The following is a 22,204-nucleotide window of genomic DNA, read 5'->3' as shown; positions in this document are numbered from 1 at the left end:
CAAACATATAGCTGCAAGTCCCTGTGTCAACCTCGGATTACCCGAGAAACTTGCGTTCATGTTATACTTGGCGTGAACGCAAGAAAACTTATGGCAGGACGCATGGTCATCGCATACATTTATTAACGCATACTCATTCTAATGCATGACCATCGACGCATGACTAACAACGCATATCTTAGGAACATGCATCACATACCGCGTCCAAGGGAAGTTGGTTGTCAAGTAAAATTGACTTCCAATTTCTCACCATCAAGTTTTTGGCACCGTTGCCGGGGACTTAGCAACTAAATGTTTGTTAAGTTTTATGTCTCTATGAGCAAACTTTTTATCTTGAGTGTATTGCAGCTTGTACAACCAGGTTGCAAACAATATTGAAGCGTAGGCGATGCGCTAAAAGCCAATGTTGACCCCAAGGTAGAAGGGCAATCAGTCGCAAAATAACTGAAGGCAGTTTTAAGCTCATGGTGGCCAACATGCGCCCAACAATTGCTAGAAGTTCCAATGGTCAGGGCAACTTGATCCAAGCAGTTAAGAGCCATCTCCTGCATGGAAGACTCCTTGCGGTGACAACACTCCTATTTTTCCAGGGACGTCTTATGCTCTATCTTTACTTTGCTTTCATAGTATAGGTTATTTATTTTATTTTCATTTTTATTTTGGATATATGGCTTCGTTCTTGGTTGTGGTACGTTTGCTCTTGTAGGTGCAATAATAAGTATCCTCGATTCGTAGTTCAAAAGAAGAATTCCTTTCACCCTTCAACGCATGGCTTCAATCGTATGGATTCCAACGCATGAGCGCATGCATTGTTCCGTCTAAGGTCTTTTCTTGTTATCTTGTATGCCTTATCCTTTTGAAATTCTCTTTTTCCCGATTGCGTTGTTTTGCGATGTTTCTATGATGGTATGTATAGTTCACCGCATTTTCTAACTAATCAACACAAGGCATTCTTCACTTTTATTAGCTTATTCAAATTTTGGAAGTCTTGAGTTTTATCTTGTGCAAACCCTTGTTCAAACATTTATTAACGCATTCTTGTAATTTTGTTTTTAGCTTTGCAATGAGAACTCTGCCAACCTCTAAGTTTGGGGGTGGCAGCGGTCTCGGGGAATTGCGTTCATTATATTGCGATCATTTGAAAAAAAAAAAAAAAAAAGAAAGTTTAAGTGAGCTTTTGGGAATAAAAACTCCACTGTCAATGCAATGGGGAAACTCATGTTGATAAGAGTTAAGTTGTGAAAGGCACTTGCTCATAGTTGGATGTCCGCATGACACACGTGAGGGCAAGCCAAAACAAAGGCAAGTCGCCAAGATCAACGCATTAGTGCAACTCCTCTGTCCGGCGCAAACCAAATCAAAAGAAACAAGAATTGAGTTGAATATGGAACGTAACCGAAGTTGGATGCTCGCATGACACACGTAGGGGTAAGCCAAAACGAAGGGTATAACCAAGTTCAACGCCGCATTTGAATAAGTCATCACAAAGTTTTGAAGTATTTTTTTTAATGAATGCAATCTCAAAAGCTAAATACAAAATTGCGGTGAATGAATAAGAGTTTTTGAGCAAAGGTTTACTGGATTTAAACTTAGAAAAGATCTTTTTGAAGAAGCAGCCAAAGTGGAGGAGAGCATTGTGGTGACGGTCAAAGGTGTGTGTGAATTATATTCTGAGAAGCTAGTCATCGCAAAGGAAAGCATGAATGCGAGTTAGAATTTCTTGAGTATAACGCATGCTTGAGGACAAGCATGATTTTAAGTTTGGGGGTGTGATGACATGCAAAAATGCATGTCATCTTAGTCCTCTTACTTAGAATTATGAAGGTTGTTTGGCAGAAATTGCGACGATCATGATAGGAATTCATGAGAAAAGGAGTTTGCGTCGATCAGCATGGCGAATCTCAGCTAACCCATTACTTTGCGTTAATTATGCGTTCAATGTTCTATTTTTTTAGCCAATGCAGGAAATGAATGCAAAAGCGGAAATCAAACGATCGCATAGACGACCGCATGCGGAGAAACACTCCATCGCAAGGAAAACGCATCGATCAATGCATGGATATTGTGGTAATCAGTTATATGCGTCCATCGCATAGGAGTTGCGCTCGTCAAACGATTGCGGTCATCATGTAGAGTTACGATGTTAAGCGAATGCAGCCATTGAATGATTTCGGCTACCGACAATGCATTCTAATGGGATCAATGTAAAGTAGGTGGAATGAACGCATCAACGTATCTTCCTTGAGAAAATCAAAAGTTGATGCTGACATTTCACCTACCGCGCCGTTGGTGGCAGAGGTTCAGAAAGGATTGACACGCCGAACGTTAGACTCAAAGCAGTCCAATTAATGTTGTCAACGGTCCAAACTCTATAAATAAAAGCCGATGAGCAAAATTCAAAATCATCCAGAGATTATCCCTCAACTGAGGATTTTCCCCGCGATCCAGATTAAATGCGTGAGAAGACGCTTGAGAGTTCTTCACCTCCTTCATCCATTCCGAGTGACGACCGGAGCCTTCGACCGGAGTTAGATCTTGAGAGAGTCAACTCCTCCGCCCATCCATGGCACCACCGGCAGCCTTGATGCACATCTGCTGGAAGCAAAGCTCTACTTCCAGCCGGTTATTTCTTTTTCCTTTCTTTTCCTACATTGTATTGTATGACATTTTGAATTAAGAAATTAATACAATGTGTTTTCAATGCATTTCTTTATTCCTTCGACTCCATTTCCATCTTATTGCTTAGCATCATTACTTTCACTGCAACACTTAGTGGGATTACTTGGGTATTGCATACTTAGTCATGTGGATTAGGAATATGAAGCATGTAGCAACCCACCGAGAGGTGTGCATTGCGCGAGTGTGTGAGTAACCTTATTTCATTAGTGCAAAGTTGCTGCAACGCCTGTCTATAGGCTAACGCATTGCTTGTCTATGAGTGAAGTCAGCAATAATCAACTGCCCGGGAGGGTAAATGGTTGGACGCATTAAGCAAGGTATGCGTTGTTCACTAGTGATAGTAACAATCTTGCGTCAACCAAGTTCATGCGTTTGTCTTGTCTTATGTTGTTCTCAACACCCCTTTAGAGCTACTCGAGGGAGAGTCTAAAGAAAGAACTAATGACTCGAAAGAGCTAGGTTAGAATCTAGACTCGGGAGTGCGAGATTAGATCGGCATAAGCAAGAGATAGGGACTTAGAGATAAGCTCTGTTTGTCAACACTGCATCGCATGCACCCTAGGAATAGGAATGATGATATGTGGTCGCCTTGTTTGTATATCCTCGTATAGACAAGAATTAGAGGCTTGTGTGTAGGCCCTATAGACACATCTGCACATACATCGCATGCGTTCTAGCATTAGAAGTCGTAGCATTCGCACCGAGAGGTGGTTTACTATTGTATGAGTGTTGCATGACCGCATTAGTTTGTGTTGACTAGGGTTGCCCTTACGATCACTCTTAAGTTTTGCAATGAAAACATCTCCGCATTTTATCTATTTTCCCATACATTTATTTCAGGTCAAGGTTTGTTGTATCTCTACCTTTCATGCATGTTCTCATTGCATTGTCTGATAGATACGAGTAGGAGTAGGATTAACTTAACAACATCCCCTCCATTTTTTTATTCAACCGCCACATGCACAATCACCGCAAACATATAGTTGCAAGTCTCTGTGTTCGAACTCGAATTACCCGAGAAACTTGCGTTCATGTTATACTTAGCGTGAACGCAAGAAAACTTGTGGCAGGACGCATGGTCATCGCATACATTTATTAACGCATACTCATTCCAACGCATGACCATCGACGCATGACTAACAACGCATATCTTAGAAACATGCATCGCATACCGCGTCCAAGGGAAGTTGGTTGTCGAGTAAAATTGACTTCCAATTTCCCACCATCACCTAGTGATTGGGAATAGGAGTGTAAGGTGTGATGACGAGTTTACTATGGTTAGTCGTCGTCGGCATGATAGATGGGGTGTAGGACATAGGGTTGGCAGTGGGTCTTCGGGATCGTTGCCCTTGAGGAGTAGAGTAGTTTATAGCTCCCCTGGGATTACGAGGTTTGTTAAGCATGTTGATGATCGTAATCAGTTTGATGTATTGAATGATAAAAGGGGAGAATCGTTGGCACTGGCATTAGTGCAGTCTGATCCTGATTTGTTGTCTGTTTTGGATAGAATGTTTGAATGTTCGGGTAAAAGCCTAGTAGGAGGTGGTAGGTGTGACTTCTTGCAAGTTTCATGATCTAGTGATCCTAGAATGTTAGGGGGTTGAATGACCCAGTCAAGTGTAGGGTGGTGGCGGATTTTCTGTCCTTCTCTGTTACTTTCTGCTGTTTTCTTAAGACGAGGGTTCACCACGAAAACTTCGGTATAGTGGTGGGTAGGTTTGGTGATGCTTGGAGTTATGTGAGTAGCTACAGTGTGAGGGGAGTTGGGAGGATCTGGGTGATGTGGCGGAATAGTGTCTATGATTTTATTCTGGATGTTAGTGGGGATCAGTTCATTTTTGGAACTTTGGTGGATATTGTATCTAGTGCTAGGGTACATATTGATGTTGTGTATGCCTTTAATAATGTGAGTGATAGGCAGAACTTGTGGACCCAATTGATTGATGTGTGTGCCTCATGGCAGCTTCCTGGATTTGTTATGGGTGATTTTAATGCTATTTGTAGTAGTTCAGACGATCTTTATGGTTGCCCTAGCTTGAGGGAGATGGAGGAGTTTGATGGGGCGTTGTTGGAGGCGGATCTGGTTGAGATGAGGGTGATAGGTAACTGATTTAATTGGACTAGTAAAGTTTAGGGGAATGGTATCTTACGTCGGTTGGATCGCTGCTTGACTAATGAGGCATGGAAGGTGGTTTTTCCGTATTTGGAGGTTAGGGTTGGGCAATGAGGGATTACCGATCATAGCCCTCTTCTGGTGTCTACAGGGGAAACAAGGAGTAGGTCACCTCATACGTTTCGCTATTTTACTCATTGGGCGGAGGCATACGGCTTTATTGATACTATTAGGTCAGCGTGGAGAAGGTCGGAGGATGTGTCCCCTATGGTTAGCTTCGTGCAAAATTTGAAGGCAGTAAAGAGAATTTTACGTGCCTCGTTTAGTAGACGTATCTCTATGTTATCTGATGAGGTGCTGGTTGCTAGGCAGGTTATGGAGGCTGCTCAGGTTGAGTTGGAGAGGGATCCTTTTTCAGAGTCGGTGTGTGCGAAGGCAGCTCGGGCCACTGAGGTATTCTGGTCAGTGGCTAGATTGGAGGAGGAGTCGCTCCGGCAGAAGGCTAGGGTAAGGTGGCTGGAGTTAATGAACATGGCGTTTTTCATCGTTATGTCCGTTCTCGCCGTAGTTGCAGTGGTTTATTCTCAGTTGTGGATGCTGAGGGGACTCGCCAGATGGTGCTGTCGGGGGTGGCAGTGGATTTCTTTCATAGTAGTTTGAGGTCTCAACATGTGGGGTATAGGGATCTTACTGCCCGAATTGAGGATATTGTGCAGTTTAGCTGGTCCGCGGAGGGGGTGGAGGCGCTTGGTCGCCCAGTGAGTCGGGATAAGATTCAGAAGACTTTATTCTTGTTGAAATCTGAGAAGGCTCCTGGGCCTGATGGGTTTTCAGTGGATTTTTATAGAGTTGTTGGAGTGGTTGGGGATGATTTCATTAGTGGTAACCAGCCTGCGTTTGTCCCTAGTAGGTCGATTTTTTATAACATTTTATTATGTCATGAGCTTGTAGGGGGCTATAAGGTGGGCAGAGGGAAGTCACGTTGTGTGTTGAAAGTTGATCTTTAGAAGGCGTATGATTCGGTCAATTGGGATTTTCTGTTTGGTGTGTTGATTGCTATAGGTACGCCCCTTCAGTTTATTAGTTAGGTGAGGGCTTGTGTTACTTCACCTACGCTCTCTATGATGATTAATGGTTCCTTCGAGGGGGTTTTCTCTGTAGGAAGGGGTTGAGGTAGGGGGATCCATTGTCTCCTTTTTTGTTTGTGGTGGTGATGGAGGTTCTGTCCAAGTTGTTGAATAAGCCTCCTATGTAGTTTAGGTTCCATGATCGGTTTGAGCATGTAGGCCTGACTCATTTGGGTTTTGCAAATGATTTGATGATTTTCTATGCAGCTGAGAGAGATTCTTTGGAGTTTGTGAGGCAGGTCTTGATTTTGCAGGGTTGTCTGGGTTAGTTGCTGTCTCTTATACACATCTAGATGTGTATAAGAGACAGGGTTACAACTTGTTAGGTCTGTCTTACAGTCCTTTCAGGTGTTTTAGTGTAGCATCTTCGTGTTGCCTGCGTGTATAACTCATGAGGTTGATCATCTGTTGGGCTGTCTCTTATACACATCTAGATGTGTATAAGAGACAGCTCTCCTTTGCTGGGAGGTTACAGCTTGTTAGGTCTGTCTTACAGTCCTTTCAGGTGTTTTAGTGTAGCATCTTCGTGTTGCCTGCGTGTGTAACTCATGAGGTTGATCATCTGTTACGTCTGTCTCTTATACACATCTAGATGTGTATAAGAGACAGGTATATGGGTGTCTCTCTTGGTTCGATGCCTATTAGGTATCTGGGGTTACCTTTATTGGTTGGTCAGTTGAGGGTTGTAGATTGTGCGCTTTTGATACAGAGGATTACAACTCGTATTAAAAGCTGGCGGCTCAATCCCTCTCTTTTGCTAGGAGGTTACGGCTTGTCAGGTCTGTCTTACAGTCCTTTCAGGTGTTTTAGTGTAGCATCTTCGTGTTGCCTGCGTGTATAACTCATGAGGTTGATCATCTGTTGCGTAGTTATTTATGGAAGGGCAGTGTGGAGAGTTGGGTGGTGCGTGGGTGGCATGAGATAAGGTGTGCTTGCCAAAGGGTGAAGATGGGTTGGGTATGAAACATGTGGCTTCATGGAATTAGGTTTCTATTATGAAGCTGCTCTGGCTTCTTTTAATTAAATCAGGCTCTTTATGGGTGGTGTGGATAGAGGCGTATGTTTTGTGTGGGTGGTCTTTGTGGGTTGTTCGGTGAGGTTGGGAGGTCTTAGTGCTTGAGGGCTATCTTGCGTTGGAGAGATATATTCAAGCACCTGGTTTGTTTGATAGTGGGTGATGGAAGGTCATGTTTTGTTTGATGGGATCCTTGGTTGCTGGGGGGTGTGATTATGGATTCATATGGGGCTACGGTGGTCTATGATGCAGAGAGTAATATGGAGACGTGGTTGTCGGAGTTTATGGATGGTGAGAGAGGTTGGAGGTGGCCTATAATGTCATGGGAGTTGCTCGAGATCTGAGGTTTTATTCAGGCAGTGGGGCCCAGGATGAGAGGGGAGGATTATTAGGTTTGGGTGCCAGGTGCTAGTGGTCGATTTTCTATTGCTAGTGAAGTTTGTGCCTTCGTCGTCCTAGGGTGTCTTAGGCAGGTCTTTTATGGTCTAGGGGTGGTATTCCGCGTCATTCCTTCTGTGTGTGGTTAGCTGTGAGGACAGGTTAGGTATACGGGATTGGTTGAGGAGTTGGGATGTGTTGTCGGAGAGGGGTGTCTTCTGTGTGGGGGAGTTGTGGAGTCGCAGGATCATCTATTATTTTTAGTGTGGGTTTGGGAGAGAGGTGCGGTTAGGTGTGTTGCGTCAGTTGGGTTCGTCTCATCGGGTTGTGGGTTGGGATGTTAAGTTGTCTTGGGTTTGCCGAGTGGGGTTAGGTAAGGAGGTGCATAGTAAGTTGTTCCGTGTCTTCTGGTGTGCTTCCATCTACTACATTTAGTAGGAGCGTAATTGGCGATTTCATCGGGGTAATCCGAGGACAGTGTCTGCTCTGTTTCACATTATAGTCTCTACGGTTCATGCTCACGTTGCTTCCTGGCGAGCTGATCTTCTTGGTCTTATCTAGTGCGTTTATGGATGTTTTTCCTCTTTTTGTTCTTGTTGATATTCTTTGTTTTGTTGTTGGCCCTAGGTTGTGGGGTTTTGTTTCCTTTTCTTTGTTTTTCTCCCAGGTGGACGGTGTTGTTTGCTTTTGTTTCAGCTTTGTTTCAGTTGAGTCCTGTTTTTGTTTGTGCTTTGTTGCTTTGATGCCTTGATCCCATGCTGTGGGATCCCCTTATTGTTGTATAATAATATCACCTATGCTAATTTTTTTTTTAATTTTAAAAAAAGGTATAATGGCTTTATAAACTCAAGGCAATGGCTCACCATGAAAACGTTTCCAAAGACATTAGAAGCTAAGTCTCCATCCCCTTCTGATTGAAAATAGATTTGCAAATCCTTTGAAACCTTCTAATATAAAAAGTTCATTACACAAATGACCTTAGATGTTTGTTGATTCAATAATAACTAACATCAAAGCGATGATATTCAAGGTTTTATTCTAATTATAGGTGTAATTGAGTTGAACACGAGCTTACTGTGTGTACTTGATAACATAAATTTTAGCGCCAATTTAACTTGAACATTCATCGTGGATAGACTCTTTTGAAGTTCCAATTATCACATTTTTTAGTCCATTTTTTCTTTTTTCTTTTATCTCTGTATATGCTCAAAATGTATGTATATCGAAGTTTCATTTATTTTCGTTGTAAAATTGGTAATATTCAGTTAAAATATAACCATCTTTTACAAACAAAAATTTAGAAACACATTTTTAAATTTTTGGAAAGTCAAAAGTAGTTTGATTTTTATAAGAAAAAAATTTGATAAAAAAGAATGTTAAACTACTTTTACATGAAATTTGATTCTTGAAAAATATTGATCAATCTAAATCAAGAAAAAAAAAATCTAACTCAATTCAACAATTACATTATAGATTGAGTCGTCTAGGTTGTTTGAATTGTGACATAAAACACCCTTAGTATCAATTTTTCAATAATCTTGAGTGATTTTTCATTTTCTTGTCTTCTTTTTTTTCTCTATTTATTAAAAATAATTACATGATGATTTTTGTAGCTAATTTGGTAAGATCTTAGAATGATTTTATTTAGGTGATTTTGAAATAATTTTAAAAGTACAAATAGCTATAAAATACTAACAAATCATCAAAATTAGTTTATTTATGAGAGTGGATCCAAATGAAGGATAACTTATTCATTAGCGAAATATATTTTCTTACAAAATTACTCTACATGAAAATACCTTTTTGGTCCCTAAATTTTCAAAATATACATTTTTCAGTCTCCGAATTTTATAGAACATGTCCCTTTAGTTCCTAGGTTTTCAAAATATAATTTTTTAGTCCCAAGTTTTTAAGAATATATTTACTAGAACTCTAGATTATTATTTTTTTTATTATTTTAAATAATTATATATTAAGAAAAATAAGTTTAAGAAATAATTTGAGGGAAGAGATAGTTTTTCAATTTTTATTTTTTTAATTTCAAATTTTTAAAAGTAGACCTTTAAATGTACTTTAAAAACTCCAAAATTAAATTATATATTTTTAAAACATAGACGCTCGACGTATATATTCTTCAAAAGTCGAGAACTAAAAAGATAATTTAAGAAGGAAAAAAATCTTATAAATAAAAAAATCTAAAACATTTTTACACTTTATAGCAAGAGTTCTAAAAATGCAAACATTTTAAAACTTTTTACTATAAAATGTAAATATTTTAAAATATTTTTTGTATTAAAAAAAAAAGCTTGGAGCTTATCATTTAAAATTGATCCGTGTTTGTTGGTATTTTTGGGACATCCAAAGAGGGCAAATGAGTAAAATGGGGGTATGACACAGTAGAGTTGACCTCTGGATGAACACAATTCTTCAAAGCCACGTCTGTGTTTTGCATCTTTTCTGTTTCTAATGCTTTCTTCTCAAATCTCACCTTTAATTCCTTCAATAAATTCAATTTTTTGAAGAACCCATTTCCCCAAATTCCATCTCTTTGAAGAAATCCTCAAGCTTTCTTCTCAATCGATCTCACATTCCCAGAAATTCGCCATGTCGTTTGAGGAGGACGATGAGACCTTCGAGCACACTCTCCTTGTCGTTCGTGAGGTTTCCGTCTACAAAATTCCTCCTCGAACCACATCCGGTGGCTGCAAGTGTGGTGAGTGGCTACAATCCGACAAGATCTGGTCCGGCCGCCTTCGAGTTGTGTCCTGTAAGGACCGATGTGAGATCCGATTGGAAGATCCCAACTCCGGCGAACTCTTTGCTGCTTGTTTTGTTAATCCTGGTCAGCGGGAGAACTCCGTTGAGACCGTTCTTGACTCTTCTCGATACTTCGTTTTGAAGATCGAGGATGGCCGGGGTAAGCACGCTTTTGTAGGGTTAGGTTTTGCCGAACGAAATGAAGCTTTTGATTTCAATGTGGCATTGTCTGACCATGAGAAGTACGTTAGGAGGGATCTTGAGAAGGATCCGGCTAGTGGCGGAAGTAGCGGCGGCGATGCTAATGAAGAGAGCCAAATTGATATCCATCCTGCTGTGAATCACAGATTGAAGGTACACTTCCCCGGATTTTGATGGACTTCTGATATTTAAATCTGATGGGTTCTTGACTATGAACTGATTTGATTAATGAATCCTCTGATCTAACTATTAGGAGAGCGAATTGTTTACATCGAATAGTATAGAATTACTCATTTGGCAGGCCAAACCTCTGGCTGCGATAATGGTGTTGTAAGGATACAAAAGTATACAAAAAATACGAAAGCCCACGATTAATCAAGTAAACTAATACCTAGTGAGTAATTACTATGATTTAGTAGCTTTCATTGAGAGGAGAATGAAAGAATACAAAAGCATTAAAACAAAGAATCCTCAACTAACTAATCAAGCAAACTGTTACCTATTAAGTAATTACTATGATTTAGTAGTTGTAAAATTATAAACGTTTTATATTGTCATTGTAATTGTGTTTCTTTACCATGGACTGGATGATAGGAAGGTGAAACAATTCGAATCAATGTGAAGCATAAACCATCTAGTGGAACTGGTATGCTCTCAGCTGCTGGCCTGTCGGGGTCTGGTTCTGGAAAGCCAAAAACTCTAAGTCTTGCTCCACCACCAACTGGAGCTAGGAAAATCAGTACTCCTCTTCCACCCCCTCCAAACGATCCAGCTGTGCGGAAGTTATCCGCCAGCACATGCCGTGATGTCGGTCATGAAGGAAAAAAGGACAATGTAAGCAATGCAAGCGACCCTTTATCAGATCTTTCCCAACTTGAGGTACAATGTCTGCTGTTAGTTGTTTGTTAATTCGTTCCGTTATACCTGTGATTCAGAGAAACATATTTGATGGGGATAATGGTATTCTTAAGTGACTAGTATAAATTGCCCCTTTAGCTTACATATTATGGTTCTTCTGTCCTTTATGCATAACCCATTTAAATCTAGATTAGTTTAAGGAAACTCATTACTAAGTTCGATTAGACTCAAGTATTGGTTTCTCTCCTTTGTGATTAGAATTCACTACTATCTTAGGCATTTGTGTTGAAGCTTGCCCTTATATTTGCTAGGCCAACTTCAAGAATAGTGCCTGGTGTAAGCTTATAGCCCAAGCATTTGAAATATAAATCCGATATTGATCCCTATTCTTTAGATTCTCTTAGAACATAGGTAGCTTGTATTTTCGTACGGGTGTGTGTATCCTTGTGTCGAAAAACAAGCTATCACAATTTTAACTCGTGTTTGAATCACGTTTGCAGAGAAATCTTCCTTCTGCACCAGGTTCAACAAAGGCAGCAGCATCAGGATGGGCAGCATTCTGATCAATGTAAGCTGGTGTTTGTTATTAAAACAGAAAGTCTTAGTTTGATGTTATCTTCATTTTTTGCTCATCTTGAGGGTGAAATGAGAGGGGAGGAAAAAAAGGTGAAAGGGAAGTTACAAGTTATATTACCATATTGGAAAATAATCTTTGGAATACATATCTATACTTCTCCAGTTATTTTCCTTATTGATCTTGAGTTGTCTCTTTAGCCTATTTTAAATCCACGGCCTTGTGTTTCTGTTCTTGATTGGCTTGATTTCATTTTGTAATTCAACTCATAAAAGAATGTCCTTGCAAATTTGCATGCCTCGTGTATACTATATAATGGAAAGTGGTAGGCCTCATTGAGCTGATTTATATCAAAATACAAATTGCCTCAGTAAAGACAAATTTTAGGTTGAAAAAAACAATTTGAACTTTGATTCATATTGACTCTATCTTTTAAATTTATAACAATTTTAACTTTTACCATGAGATCACCAAAATTAAGCATTAAAATCTTCTTAGTTTGTAATTACATTTAATCTCTAATTAGTCTGTCAATTTTATCATGTAACAAATTTCCTTAAATTTGAACAATATTTTTCATTTTACATACGGAAAAAATTATTTAACCAGAATTTTAGATTAAAATAATGTCGATGTCTTATAACCATGTATTCTTTTGTCATCCCTCCATTTCCAACAAGTGATGATTATTTCATGTTAAAATATTAACAGGATAACATTGAGAATATTAAGATACTATTAATGATAATATAACTGTTATTTAGAGAGATTTGTTAGAGTGTAGTGGTTACAATTTGAGTGAGTGACGAGTTAAACAAATGAAAACAAATTTTTAAAAATCAGTTATCTAACTTTTGATATCAAACTAAAATGTTATATGGTCATACGAGTTGTATTTTTACAGATAAAAAAATAGTTATGAAGTGAAGGGGAGTCTATGATAGAAGTCATTGAAATGACTGTTCATTAAATGTAGAAGAGATGGAAAAAAAATATTTCAAAATTATAAATATATCTAATTGTTATGAAGAGGCATCATGAATATTTTTAAATCTACCTACAAATGTCGAATAATTTTTTCCTTCAAGGGCTATAATGAATATATTCTCTTTTATGTCATTAAACTCGAATGTTCTCAACATCCGACTGGGAGGCAATTTCAGTGTGTTGAACTGGAACCTAATAAAGAATACCATAGGCTATAATAATTTTTTAAAAAAAAATGTTGAATGACAAAATGAGTTTGCGAAAGCCTTCAAAAGGTTTTCTACACAGCTTGGCAAGTCCCCAAGTCTTTCGTGAACTGAAGAAAGATTAGAATTGCTATAAATAAATCCATCTACAGCTTGAAAAATGACTACCAATCCATAAATCAAGGACTCTACAAATTGAATTATTGACAATCTGTTTCAGAATAGCTGTACACGGTATCATTGTCAGTTAAGCTGCAGCTTGGCTGGTAAAAAAGGACACCAAGAATGGAAGAATCTAGACAAGTAAAATAAAAACGCCATAAAGGAGACTAAATTACAACAAAAAAAAAATATCCTTGAACTTTATTTTGGAATTTTATTCTTTTGGACGTTATAATAGTATCATTGATCTTATAAAGGTTTCTAAACTATACTTGGAGTAGAAATCTACTTAAATATCGAACGAACATCGAGACTTGGAATGACATGATAGAAACTTGGAACAATGTGACCGTCTCAATGTTCGTTCAAGATTCATTCATATTACTACTCCAATGGTAGCTTAAACAAAAACAAAGTTCAGATGATTTGTAATTTAGCCTAAACAAAATTCCAAGTCAGAAGTGGAAACGGCATTGATGCAATGGAAGTAAATGACTAATTGTGGCTTAGATTACTGTTTATACTCTGGCTTCAGAACCCAGAATGAACCACTAGGGCTTTTCTCTAATATTGCTATCTCTTTCAGCAGATTCTTAAACAAGGGCAAATCATTTGAGGGTATCCTGTCCTTAAAATGCTGTACAATACTGGCTGAATCAGTGGTTCCACCTCTTTGATGAATAAATGTACAAATCTGACGAATCAATACTTCGGGTTGTACTACAGATAAGTTCTTCGACGACCGAGAAGAACCAATACCAGCAACTCTTACATTATTTGAACTACTTGAAGGAGTTGTCTGATGTTCAAGCCCAGCGCTGATTGCTCTTTCTTGGTTTCCTCGGATTTTAGCCAGCAGCTCTGCTGAAGATAAGGCCTTTCCACAAGATGCTCCAGCAGCATAGCCATTTAAATGGCTAGTTCCGTTTCTAGATACTTCATCTGAGGATTTGGAATTGTTGTTTACTAGAGAGTTAACAGTTGAACCAAACTTCCGACGCACAGACGATGGTGCACCAGCAGTTCCAGCTTTTCCAGTCCATGTTGGAACTGAGATGCTCTCGTTACTTCGCAGCATTCTAGACTGACGCAATGCTTCGGCTGCTCTACGTGCAACTTGAGAAGCTTGCTCCTCTAGCCGTATCTTCTCCCCATCATCAGCATTAACAATGATATCATGATTAACAGCGCTCTGCATATTAAGAAGGATGTAAAGCAAACAGCAGGAAATAAACCAAAACCCAATCAAACCATATTGAAATACAAATGTAAATGATTGGAACTTACAAGATAGTTAAGGAATTCGAAGTACTTAGCCTCTCCCCTCTTTAGATCTCTCGCAAGCCCCAATTCACTTACCAAAATATTTCCCAACTTTCTCCCTTCTCTCGCCCTCTATGTCTGACTGAATACCATAAAAACCTCCTAATTAATTACTCACACCCATAATATCCTAATAACATGTCTGTCACTGCTGGCCCCTAAAACATACATTGTCCTCAAGATGTGTTTAAACAAAACAATAATCTGCAAACTATAGTTCCTTCCGTTTCTTTTTTCTTCTTTTAATGACTGCATTCACATCAGTAAACAATCCTTCAAAAACCTGAAACTTATGCTTGGCCGATGACAATTGGCAGATGGTGGCAACTTGGATGCAAACCAAGACAAAGCCAAGGGTGTGCATCGACACAAGTAAAAAGAAAACGAAGGAAGAAAAGTTAAGGGAAAGAGTCACAGAGTTGTGGGCCACAAATGAAAAACAACCACTTAAGAAAGGCCCAGGCCAAGAACCCTTGTAAGTCGTATTGGCCCTTCCAGGCTTTTAGGGCATGTTTGGCTTAAAGGGTAGGAGTTGGGAGAAGTGGAGTTGTTGAAAAACAACCACTTAACTCCACTTCTTGTTTGGTCCAAAGAGTTCTTAAACCTATTTTGGGCCCCACAATAAGAAAACATCCATTCCACTATTTATTAACTCCTTCCACTATGGACTTGGACCCCATAACTAAACAACTTTTCAAACTAAACTTCACTCTTTTGCCCAAATATCCCCTAAAAGATAACAAGATTTATCCCATTCATTAATTCCAGCCCACACAGACCTATTCTCCCATAAATAACTTTCTTTCAGATTCTTCTTTATTTTTCTTTTCACGTGTTCCTGCACACCCTAGCCTTTGTCTTGGCATTCACCACCCACTCGCCACCATCTGCCTATAGTCAACGCACAAACCCAGATTTCAAGTTTCTGAAGGATTGTTTAGCAACGGTATATATATATAAAATAAAAATTAGAAAACATTACTTTGCTTAGTATCCAATTTTTATTGTTGTTCTATTTAACCACACCTTGAGGACAAGGCCTGTTTTAGGGGCCCACAATAATAGGCATGTTATTAGGGTATTATTAGGATATTAAGGGTACATTAGTTATTACTTAAGGAGGTTATTATAGTATTTGGTTATAAAGAGTGGGAACGGAAAAGAAGAAAGTTAAGTAATATATTGGTGAAAGAATTAGGATTTGAGAGAGATTTCAAGAGGGAGGATCCAAGTACCTCAAATTACTTGGCTATCTTGCAAGTTGTACTCATTTACATTTACATTTCAATATAGTCCGACTGTGTTTTGGTTCCTTCGTATATTTGTGCAAATATAGGAGCTTATCAGTCTCGTCTTTTATCGTCATTTTACAATTCTTAATTTAGGACTTTCATGTATGCCTATAAATATTGAACTCTAATCTATAGAATAATGAGAATCCTTGTGTATTTTGATCTCACGATAACACCTATCAACAATAGACATGAAAATGCTTATGTGGATATAAAAAAGGATGAGACTTACATGAATACCATTCGCATCAAAAAGGCTCTTCAAGATATTTGTGTCCTCGTCTGCTCCACCACCCTGGCCCATCTCTACGGAACCATTCCTTCCAGAAGTTTCAATCTCTGATTTGCATAGGTTTTCATCAGCAGAGTCTGCATACAATACTGAGCCACTGCCAGATTTTTGCTCATCCTTCTCATTTTTCTGAACACCAACAACATTTACACTATCAGTCAACTGACTGAAAATAGTTGATGTTTCTGTTGATCCATTCATCCCATCCTCGTTCAGTGTAAAGAGATCCTTCATGTCTCTAGCCTTAAAGAACCTTTTCTGCTGTGGGTTCTTTAGTATCTTATTAGTGAGAAAATGCTTATATATCTGTCGATGGTACACTTTCTCCTCTATAGTTCCACGAGTGATCAATCTATACACTGTTACATCCCGCTGTTGACCAATACGCCAAGCACGCTCCCTAGCCTGTAACGGGAAGAATTAATGACTAAATTAGATTCAAATGGCTCAAATATAATAATGTAAAGTTATCGCCATGTAGCAGAGAATACGAAGAAAAATCTTCCATAATATTGTAATAAACAGGAAAAATTATAAAAGATGCTGCCTACTAAACTGCAAGAGGCGCAGTACAGTAATTCAACGTAGTTTTCCAGGTTTAAACAAAGTGAAGAACCTCAATCAAAATTTTCCGGACAGGTATGAAACAACTAGTTCAATAGAATAAAGTAGAAAAACAGAAACGTGATATATTTATTACCTGCATGTCAGTCGATGGATTCCAATCGGGGTCAAAGATTATCACCCTATCTGCTCCAGTTAAGTTGGTTCCCAGACCACCAACCTTGGTAGTTAAAATAAAAACAAACACTTCATAGGAATTATTGAATTCGTCAATCAAGGCCATTCTCTGTTTGACGGGAGTACCACCATCCATCCTCCTATAAGTATAACCACCTCCAACCAGAAATCTCTCTAAAATGTCAAGCATCTGTTGGGTCTGAGCGAAAAGAAGAACCCGGTGACCTTGCTCCTTCCAGACCTTCAGCACTTCCTCAACCACCTTCATTTTTCCACTACGTTCAGGATTCCCATAGTCAGGATTCTGAAAAGCATGGTCTCTCTCGAGTAGATCTGGATGGTTGCAAATTTTACGCATTACATCAATTCCAGAAAGAGAATTTCTATTCCCATCCAAAATACTTTCCACTTCAGAGCTTGCAAGGAATGCTCTATACACAGAACGTTGCTCAAAAGTAAGGCTGCAGAAGAGAACGTGTTCAGTCTTCTTTGGCAAATGAGCATTTACATCCGCTTTCATCCTTCTAAGAAGATAGGGCATAATCAAGTCACGAAGAACGACAGCACACCTGCATAGTGAGAACTTCAAAGGTTGGTGACGTTCAGCTACTGAAGGAAGAGGGAGGGAGAACCACAAGACCAAGCACTACCCCCATCCAACCTTTTATTAAAACATTTTTAACATTCCACCATGATAAAACCACCTCATAAACTCTCAACTTGATCATAGCTCAACTAGTAAACCAAGCACAACAGTAACCTTAATAACCTCTCCTAAAGGTCAAAGATTCAACTCTTCACTTGAATCTTTTAACTAGGAAAAAACAAAATACACTTACCAATTCTACACATTTCCAAGAAAAGAGAGAAGTGAGGGAAAATAATAAAAATAAGACCGCGAATGTTCACAAAAATTTCAGAACATTTACCTATATGCAGTTGATACTTGCAATGGAGAGGCATTAGCATAGCCACCAACTGATATAGGAACTGCAAACTCTGCTTCAAATACAGGCAACACCCCCAGCTTCCCAGGGAAAACAAAATCAAACAAGGACCACAACTCGGTCAATTTGTTCTGAATTGGAGAGCCAGTCATTATTATGCGGTGTACTGTCTGTAGCTGCTTGCAAACTAAAGTGACTTCAGCATTTGGATTTCGAATACGATGTCCTTCATCCAGGATTGCATAACCCCACTCAATGTCAAGCAACTTCTCGCCTAACAGTCGTAGTTGTTCATAGGTGGTAATGAGCAAACCCGACTCTGAACCCCAAACACGGTTTATCAAGGAATCCCATTTTTTTGAGCCTTTGGACTGTGAGTTCTTCCTATAATCACTTTCCTCTGAATCTTCACTTTCATCACTTCCATCAGATTTTTCTTGCATCTTCTTATAAGTGGGATCATGAGCAGAATCATGTAGGATTTCTGCCAGAAGTCCTGGGCACCATTTCCGTGCCTCCCTCTTCCACTGTCTAACTAGTGTAACAGGGCAGACAATGATGCTTGGTTTATAAATGTTACTGAAATGTAATGCACCTAAAAAGGCCAAGACCTGGACTGTCTTTCCGAGGCCCATCTCATCTCCAATAATTCCACCTGCCCTTTGGCAATGCAATTCCCATAACCACTGCACCCCAACTTTTTGGTAATCAAAAAGCTGATCAAATATGCTATGAGGAATTTTCAGCCCGCCTTCAAGTGTTACAGAAGAAGGTTCATTAACATCATCTTCTAAATCTCCTGAATCTTCTCTTTCAAAACTTGATGTAGGCAAACCATCTGACATATTCTCTGCAACATGAATAACACATCAGGAACACAAAAATGTTCTTCGTAAAAGATCCATTGCTAAAGATGATGTATGTAAATATGTAATAGAACTAACAATCAATGGCATACCCATTCAGTAAAACATTCCACGATGAAGAACTAAGAACAGTAAGGTTTTCTCACAGATCAATGCTCTATTACAACAAGTTTTCAACTTAATAAGATATATGTTAATAACAACATGACTTCTTGCATGTAAGTATCAAAATAAGAACAACATGAAGAAAATTTTCTCAACTAACAAACTCCGGTAGATCCATGAAATTTTTCTCATAGTTTGCAAGCATCTGAATACGTGGCCTTCTTTGACCATTGAGAAGATAGCAACTAGAGAAGAAGCCAGAAAAGTATATTTTATATGATTAGTTGACAAGGTTAAGAACTTAGATGTTAACATCATGTAAAAGATACAACTGAATCAAGGAAGCTGCAACATGAACTTGGAGAGAATAAGCGGTAGAACAACCACAAGCTAATTACAAGACGTACCAGCAGCTTCCTCATCTCTTTCCTCCATGGCAATTCGTCTTCTATATTTTTTATCTGGCAAAGGCCGTCTAGGTTTTTTGCATTTTATTTTCTTTGTAGCTTTGTCTTCTGCAGATAGGGGAACCTTTGCAAGTTTTTTTAACCTGTAGAAAGGATGAGTTGGTGGATCAAGCTTCGGCAAAGCTTCTGGATCAAGCAATTTAGTGGTTGGCCGAGCTTGTGCAGCCACTGACATTGACTGGAGGGCTCTAGCGACACTGTCAGAAGCAAAGTCATCGTGTTCCTCTTCTTCCGTCTTTACTTCACACCTTGATCCCCTGGGGTTTTGAAGACTTGATTGCCCTGGATTTTGAAGACGGCGTTCAAAGCCCTTTAACTTGTGAAATGGTGTTAAAATTCCCTTCCGTACCAACTCATCTCTTTCCTAAGACAAAGAATGAAAGTTACTCACCTGTTGAATTTTTTTTTTTTTTTTCAATGTCAAATATAGAAGCATATTTCAATTTACATGTACATAAGACTTGTTAAGCATCTTACAGAGTACAGCATTTGAAAACAGCTTAACTCACTGTTTCAACAAAGCCCACAGTGGCTGCATCCAAAGCTGCATCAAAATCATTATCTTCATCAAATGACACAACTTTCAACCTCTTTTCTCCATTGTTTACTGATTTCTTAACCTCTTTAGACTTTCTCTTAGGTTTTGATCTGTCCTTGACTATCTCCAATATTGTCTTGGCGTGTTTGTCATTCAAATGAGAAAGTTCTTTCTTCAACTGCTGTTGGGTTTTCTTCAGGCTTCTTAGCCTGTCAACTGCTATTGCATGCTGAAGGCCATCTGCAGAAGCTGAAACACCATCCACTTCACGCCCATGCTCCTGGGAATCGGTGCCAACGTAAGAATGTTCTTCATTTCTTTCAAGTTTCTTCCCCGGTTCCACTGTTGATGCAACAGCATCTATTTCATATTCTACAGCCCTAAGCTTCTGATAGAGCTGCACATGGCTGGCAGAAGGTGAATCAGTGCTATCCAACTTATCACAAACGTTTTCCTCTGCAATCGCTCCAACTTCAACACTATTCTCACTATTCTTTTTTGCCTGCAATTCAAACACAAATCATTCAATGATGTTAACTGCAACAAGTTTATAACTGATTTCCAGTTGAAACCAAAGAGAATTGCTGACTGAGTTCAATTTCATGTAATACTTCAAATTTTCCCGTACTAAACCGACAGCAGACATTCTTGTCTAATCTAAACCAAGCTAAAAGGTAATTCAAATGGCCAAAACCATTACAAACAACAGTAAAATAACTGCACGCCAATACAAAACTTAAAATCACGAATTATGCAAAAGAACTCCCGCCATTACCTTCTCTAGCAAGTCCCGCTCTATATCCTCGGGATTAGCAGATGTCACACCCAAGCTGTTCAGCAAAATCCGATCCTCCTCTTCCTCCATCAAATCAAATACGTTGTGTCACCCAACACATTGCATTGTGCAGCCAATAACCCAAACCTACCAAACAAAACTAAAGCGCATCAAATTCAACACATTCACTCCCATAGTCGCCAAAGCTTCGCACCTAAAATATTCAATCCGAACAATGAGACCAAGTTGAAACCTGAATTGGAAGCGCGGTGAAGCAACCAGAGGAGAACTAACTCCAAATCGAAAACAGCAAAAATTATACACAAAATCGGATGGAGAAATCTCTGTCAAATAGGGAATCGGAGAGACAAGGGAAGGAATCCGATTTCTTCCCCGTTAATCGGAAGGATTGCGAGATTACCTGAGACCTAAGGTCCGGCACCGCCTCCGACTGGCTGCGATTTTTTACCAGTTCTTCAGCTTTTATTTTAATTTAATTTAATAATTTTATTAATTTACTTTTCTTCTTAAAAAAATATTAATTTATTTAAACTTCTTGTGCACGCTTCTGTGCTTGTGGCGTTCGACTTTGTATGTTGACCTCCTTTTTCAAAAACAATTTGTTTTTTTACCCAAGCATGGAAAAAATTTTATGTAAAATTATTCTTATACCATTCTTTATTAAATTCTCGCTATTAAATTTAACAACCAACCTATAAAATTAATTATTATACCATCTACAACAAATATATATATTCAGACTAAATTCTCTACCAAATTAATTGTTTTACAACTCACAATAAAAAAATTATATTCTCAAAAAATTCTCTTCACCAAATTATCTTTAAAATGAAAAGTTGCTATTTGACTTGATTAGAGGAGGGACACAGTGTGGACCCGATCAGGGATATGAGAATATGGGACGACCATTTGAAAATTTTAAAAAATTTTAAAGAAGTGTATTTCAAAATTAAAAATAATAATAAACAAAAAAAATAAGAAAAGGCAAAAAAAAAAACTTAACTTTTTTTTAAAATACCTGGTCAGGTTTCACCAGATTCGATAGAAATGGGTTGAAATTACCTGGCAGAGAATTGTGTGCATTTTGTATGTTTTGCATGAACCCGTTCGGGAATTAGCACCTACATGCATGAACCTGGCCGAGAATTGTGTTCATTTTGTATGCTTTGGATGAACCCCGACCGAAAATTGTATGCATTTTGTATGTTTTGCATGATCCCGCTCGAGAATTGGCATTTACATGCATGAATCCGGCTGAAAATTGAGTGTATTTTGCATGTTTTACGTAGCACAAACTACTTATTTATATATAAGGCCAACTATAGAGTTTCATCACTTGAACCATTAAATACATAAAAGCTTACAAATTTCTAAAACAATGCTCTATTTGTCCAAATTTAAATGACATATTGTCTACGAGTATATATCATCTTATCTTGTATTATGGTGTCCATTTGGACTCAATTACATCTTATTTGAAAATTTTACACACGGACGTATCACAATCATCACTCTCATGTTGTTGAGGCATGAAAACATCATGACATAGACTCCATCAATCCACTAGAAGAATATTAGATATAGACTTCAACAAATATTATTAGCACCTCTTAGGAAACACAAATATATATCAAACCAGCGGTTCATTGAAGATGATGTTTGTGTCAATGAGAGGACCAAAATATATTTATCTAAATATGGCTAATTATGTCGGAGTAAGTTCCTTCTTAATTTTAGAGATACATTTTTATATATGAGAATAACATGAAATGGCCACAAG

The 22,204-nt window shown here is 38.5% G+C and overlaps 2 protein-coding genes across 8 annotated transcripts; one reads left to right on the top strand and one right to left on the bottom strand.

Annotated features, from left to right (window-relative positions):
* The first annotated feature begins 9,688 nt into the window (after positions 1-9,688).
* LOC120078787 (uncharacterized protein At1g03900) lies at positions 9,689-11,991 on the top strand. 2 transcript variants are annotated; one of them, XM_039033100.1, is made up of 3 exons: positions 9,689-10,423; positions 10,865-11,104; positions 11,629-11,991. In XM_039033100.1, exons 1-3 carry the CDS (start codon positions 9,917-9,919, stop codon positions 11,689-11,691), a joined length of 810 nt encoding a protein of 269 aa, XP_038889028.1. In that variant the 5' UTR covers positions 9,689-9,916; the 3' UTR covers positions 11,692-11,991. The 2 variants fall into 2 exon arrangements, with proteins under 2 accessions (XP_038889028.1, XP_038889027.1); XM_039033099.1 differs by having other exon boundaries at positions 9,691-10,423; positions 10,865-11,149.
* A 1,255-nt stretch (positions 11,992-13,246) lies between these two features.
* On the bottom strand, positions 13,247-20,901 carry LOC120077751 (protein CHROMATIN REMODELING 8). Of its 6 annotated transcripts, none has more exons than XM_039031743.1 (8): positions 20,825-20,901; positions 20,404-20,550; positions 19,600-20,130; positions 19,031-19,454; positions 17,635-18,502; positions 16,665-17,274; positions 15,905-16,369; positions 13,247-14,249 (listed from the first exon to the last, which is right to left on the bottom strand). In XM_039031743.1, exons 2-8 carry the CDS (start codon positions 20,491-20,493, stop codon positions 13,569-13,571), a joined length of 3,669 nt encoding a protein of 1,222 aa, XP_038887671.1. In that variant the 5' UTR covers positions 20,494-20,550; positions 20,825-20,901; the 3' UTR covers positions 13,247-13,568. The 6 variants fall into 6 exon arrangements, with proteins under 6 accessions (XP_038887671.1, XP_038887670.1, XP_038887674.1 ...); XM_039031742.1 differs by having other exon boundaries at positions 20,657-20,896; XM_039031746.1 differs by lacking the exons at positions 20,404-20,550; positions 20,825-20,901 and having other exon boundaries at positions 19,539-19,742.
* Positions 20,902-22,204: the final 1,303 nt, after the last annotated feature.

This window comes from Benincasa hispida, chromosome 5 (genome assembly GCF_009727055.1).
Source record: "Benincasa hispida cultivar B227 chromosome 5, ASM972705v1, whole genome shotgun sequence".
In the NCBI taxonomy this organism is placed as follows: domain Eukaryota; kingdom Viridiplantae; phylum Streptophyta; class Magnoliopsida; order Cucurbitales; family Cucurbitaceae; genus Benincasa; species Benincasa hispida.
The sequence above is the reverse complement of the archived record's forward strand: the minus strand, read 5'-3'. Positions and strand labels throughout refer to the sequence as shown.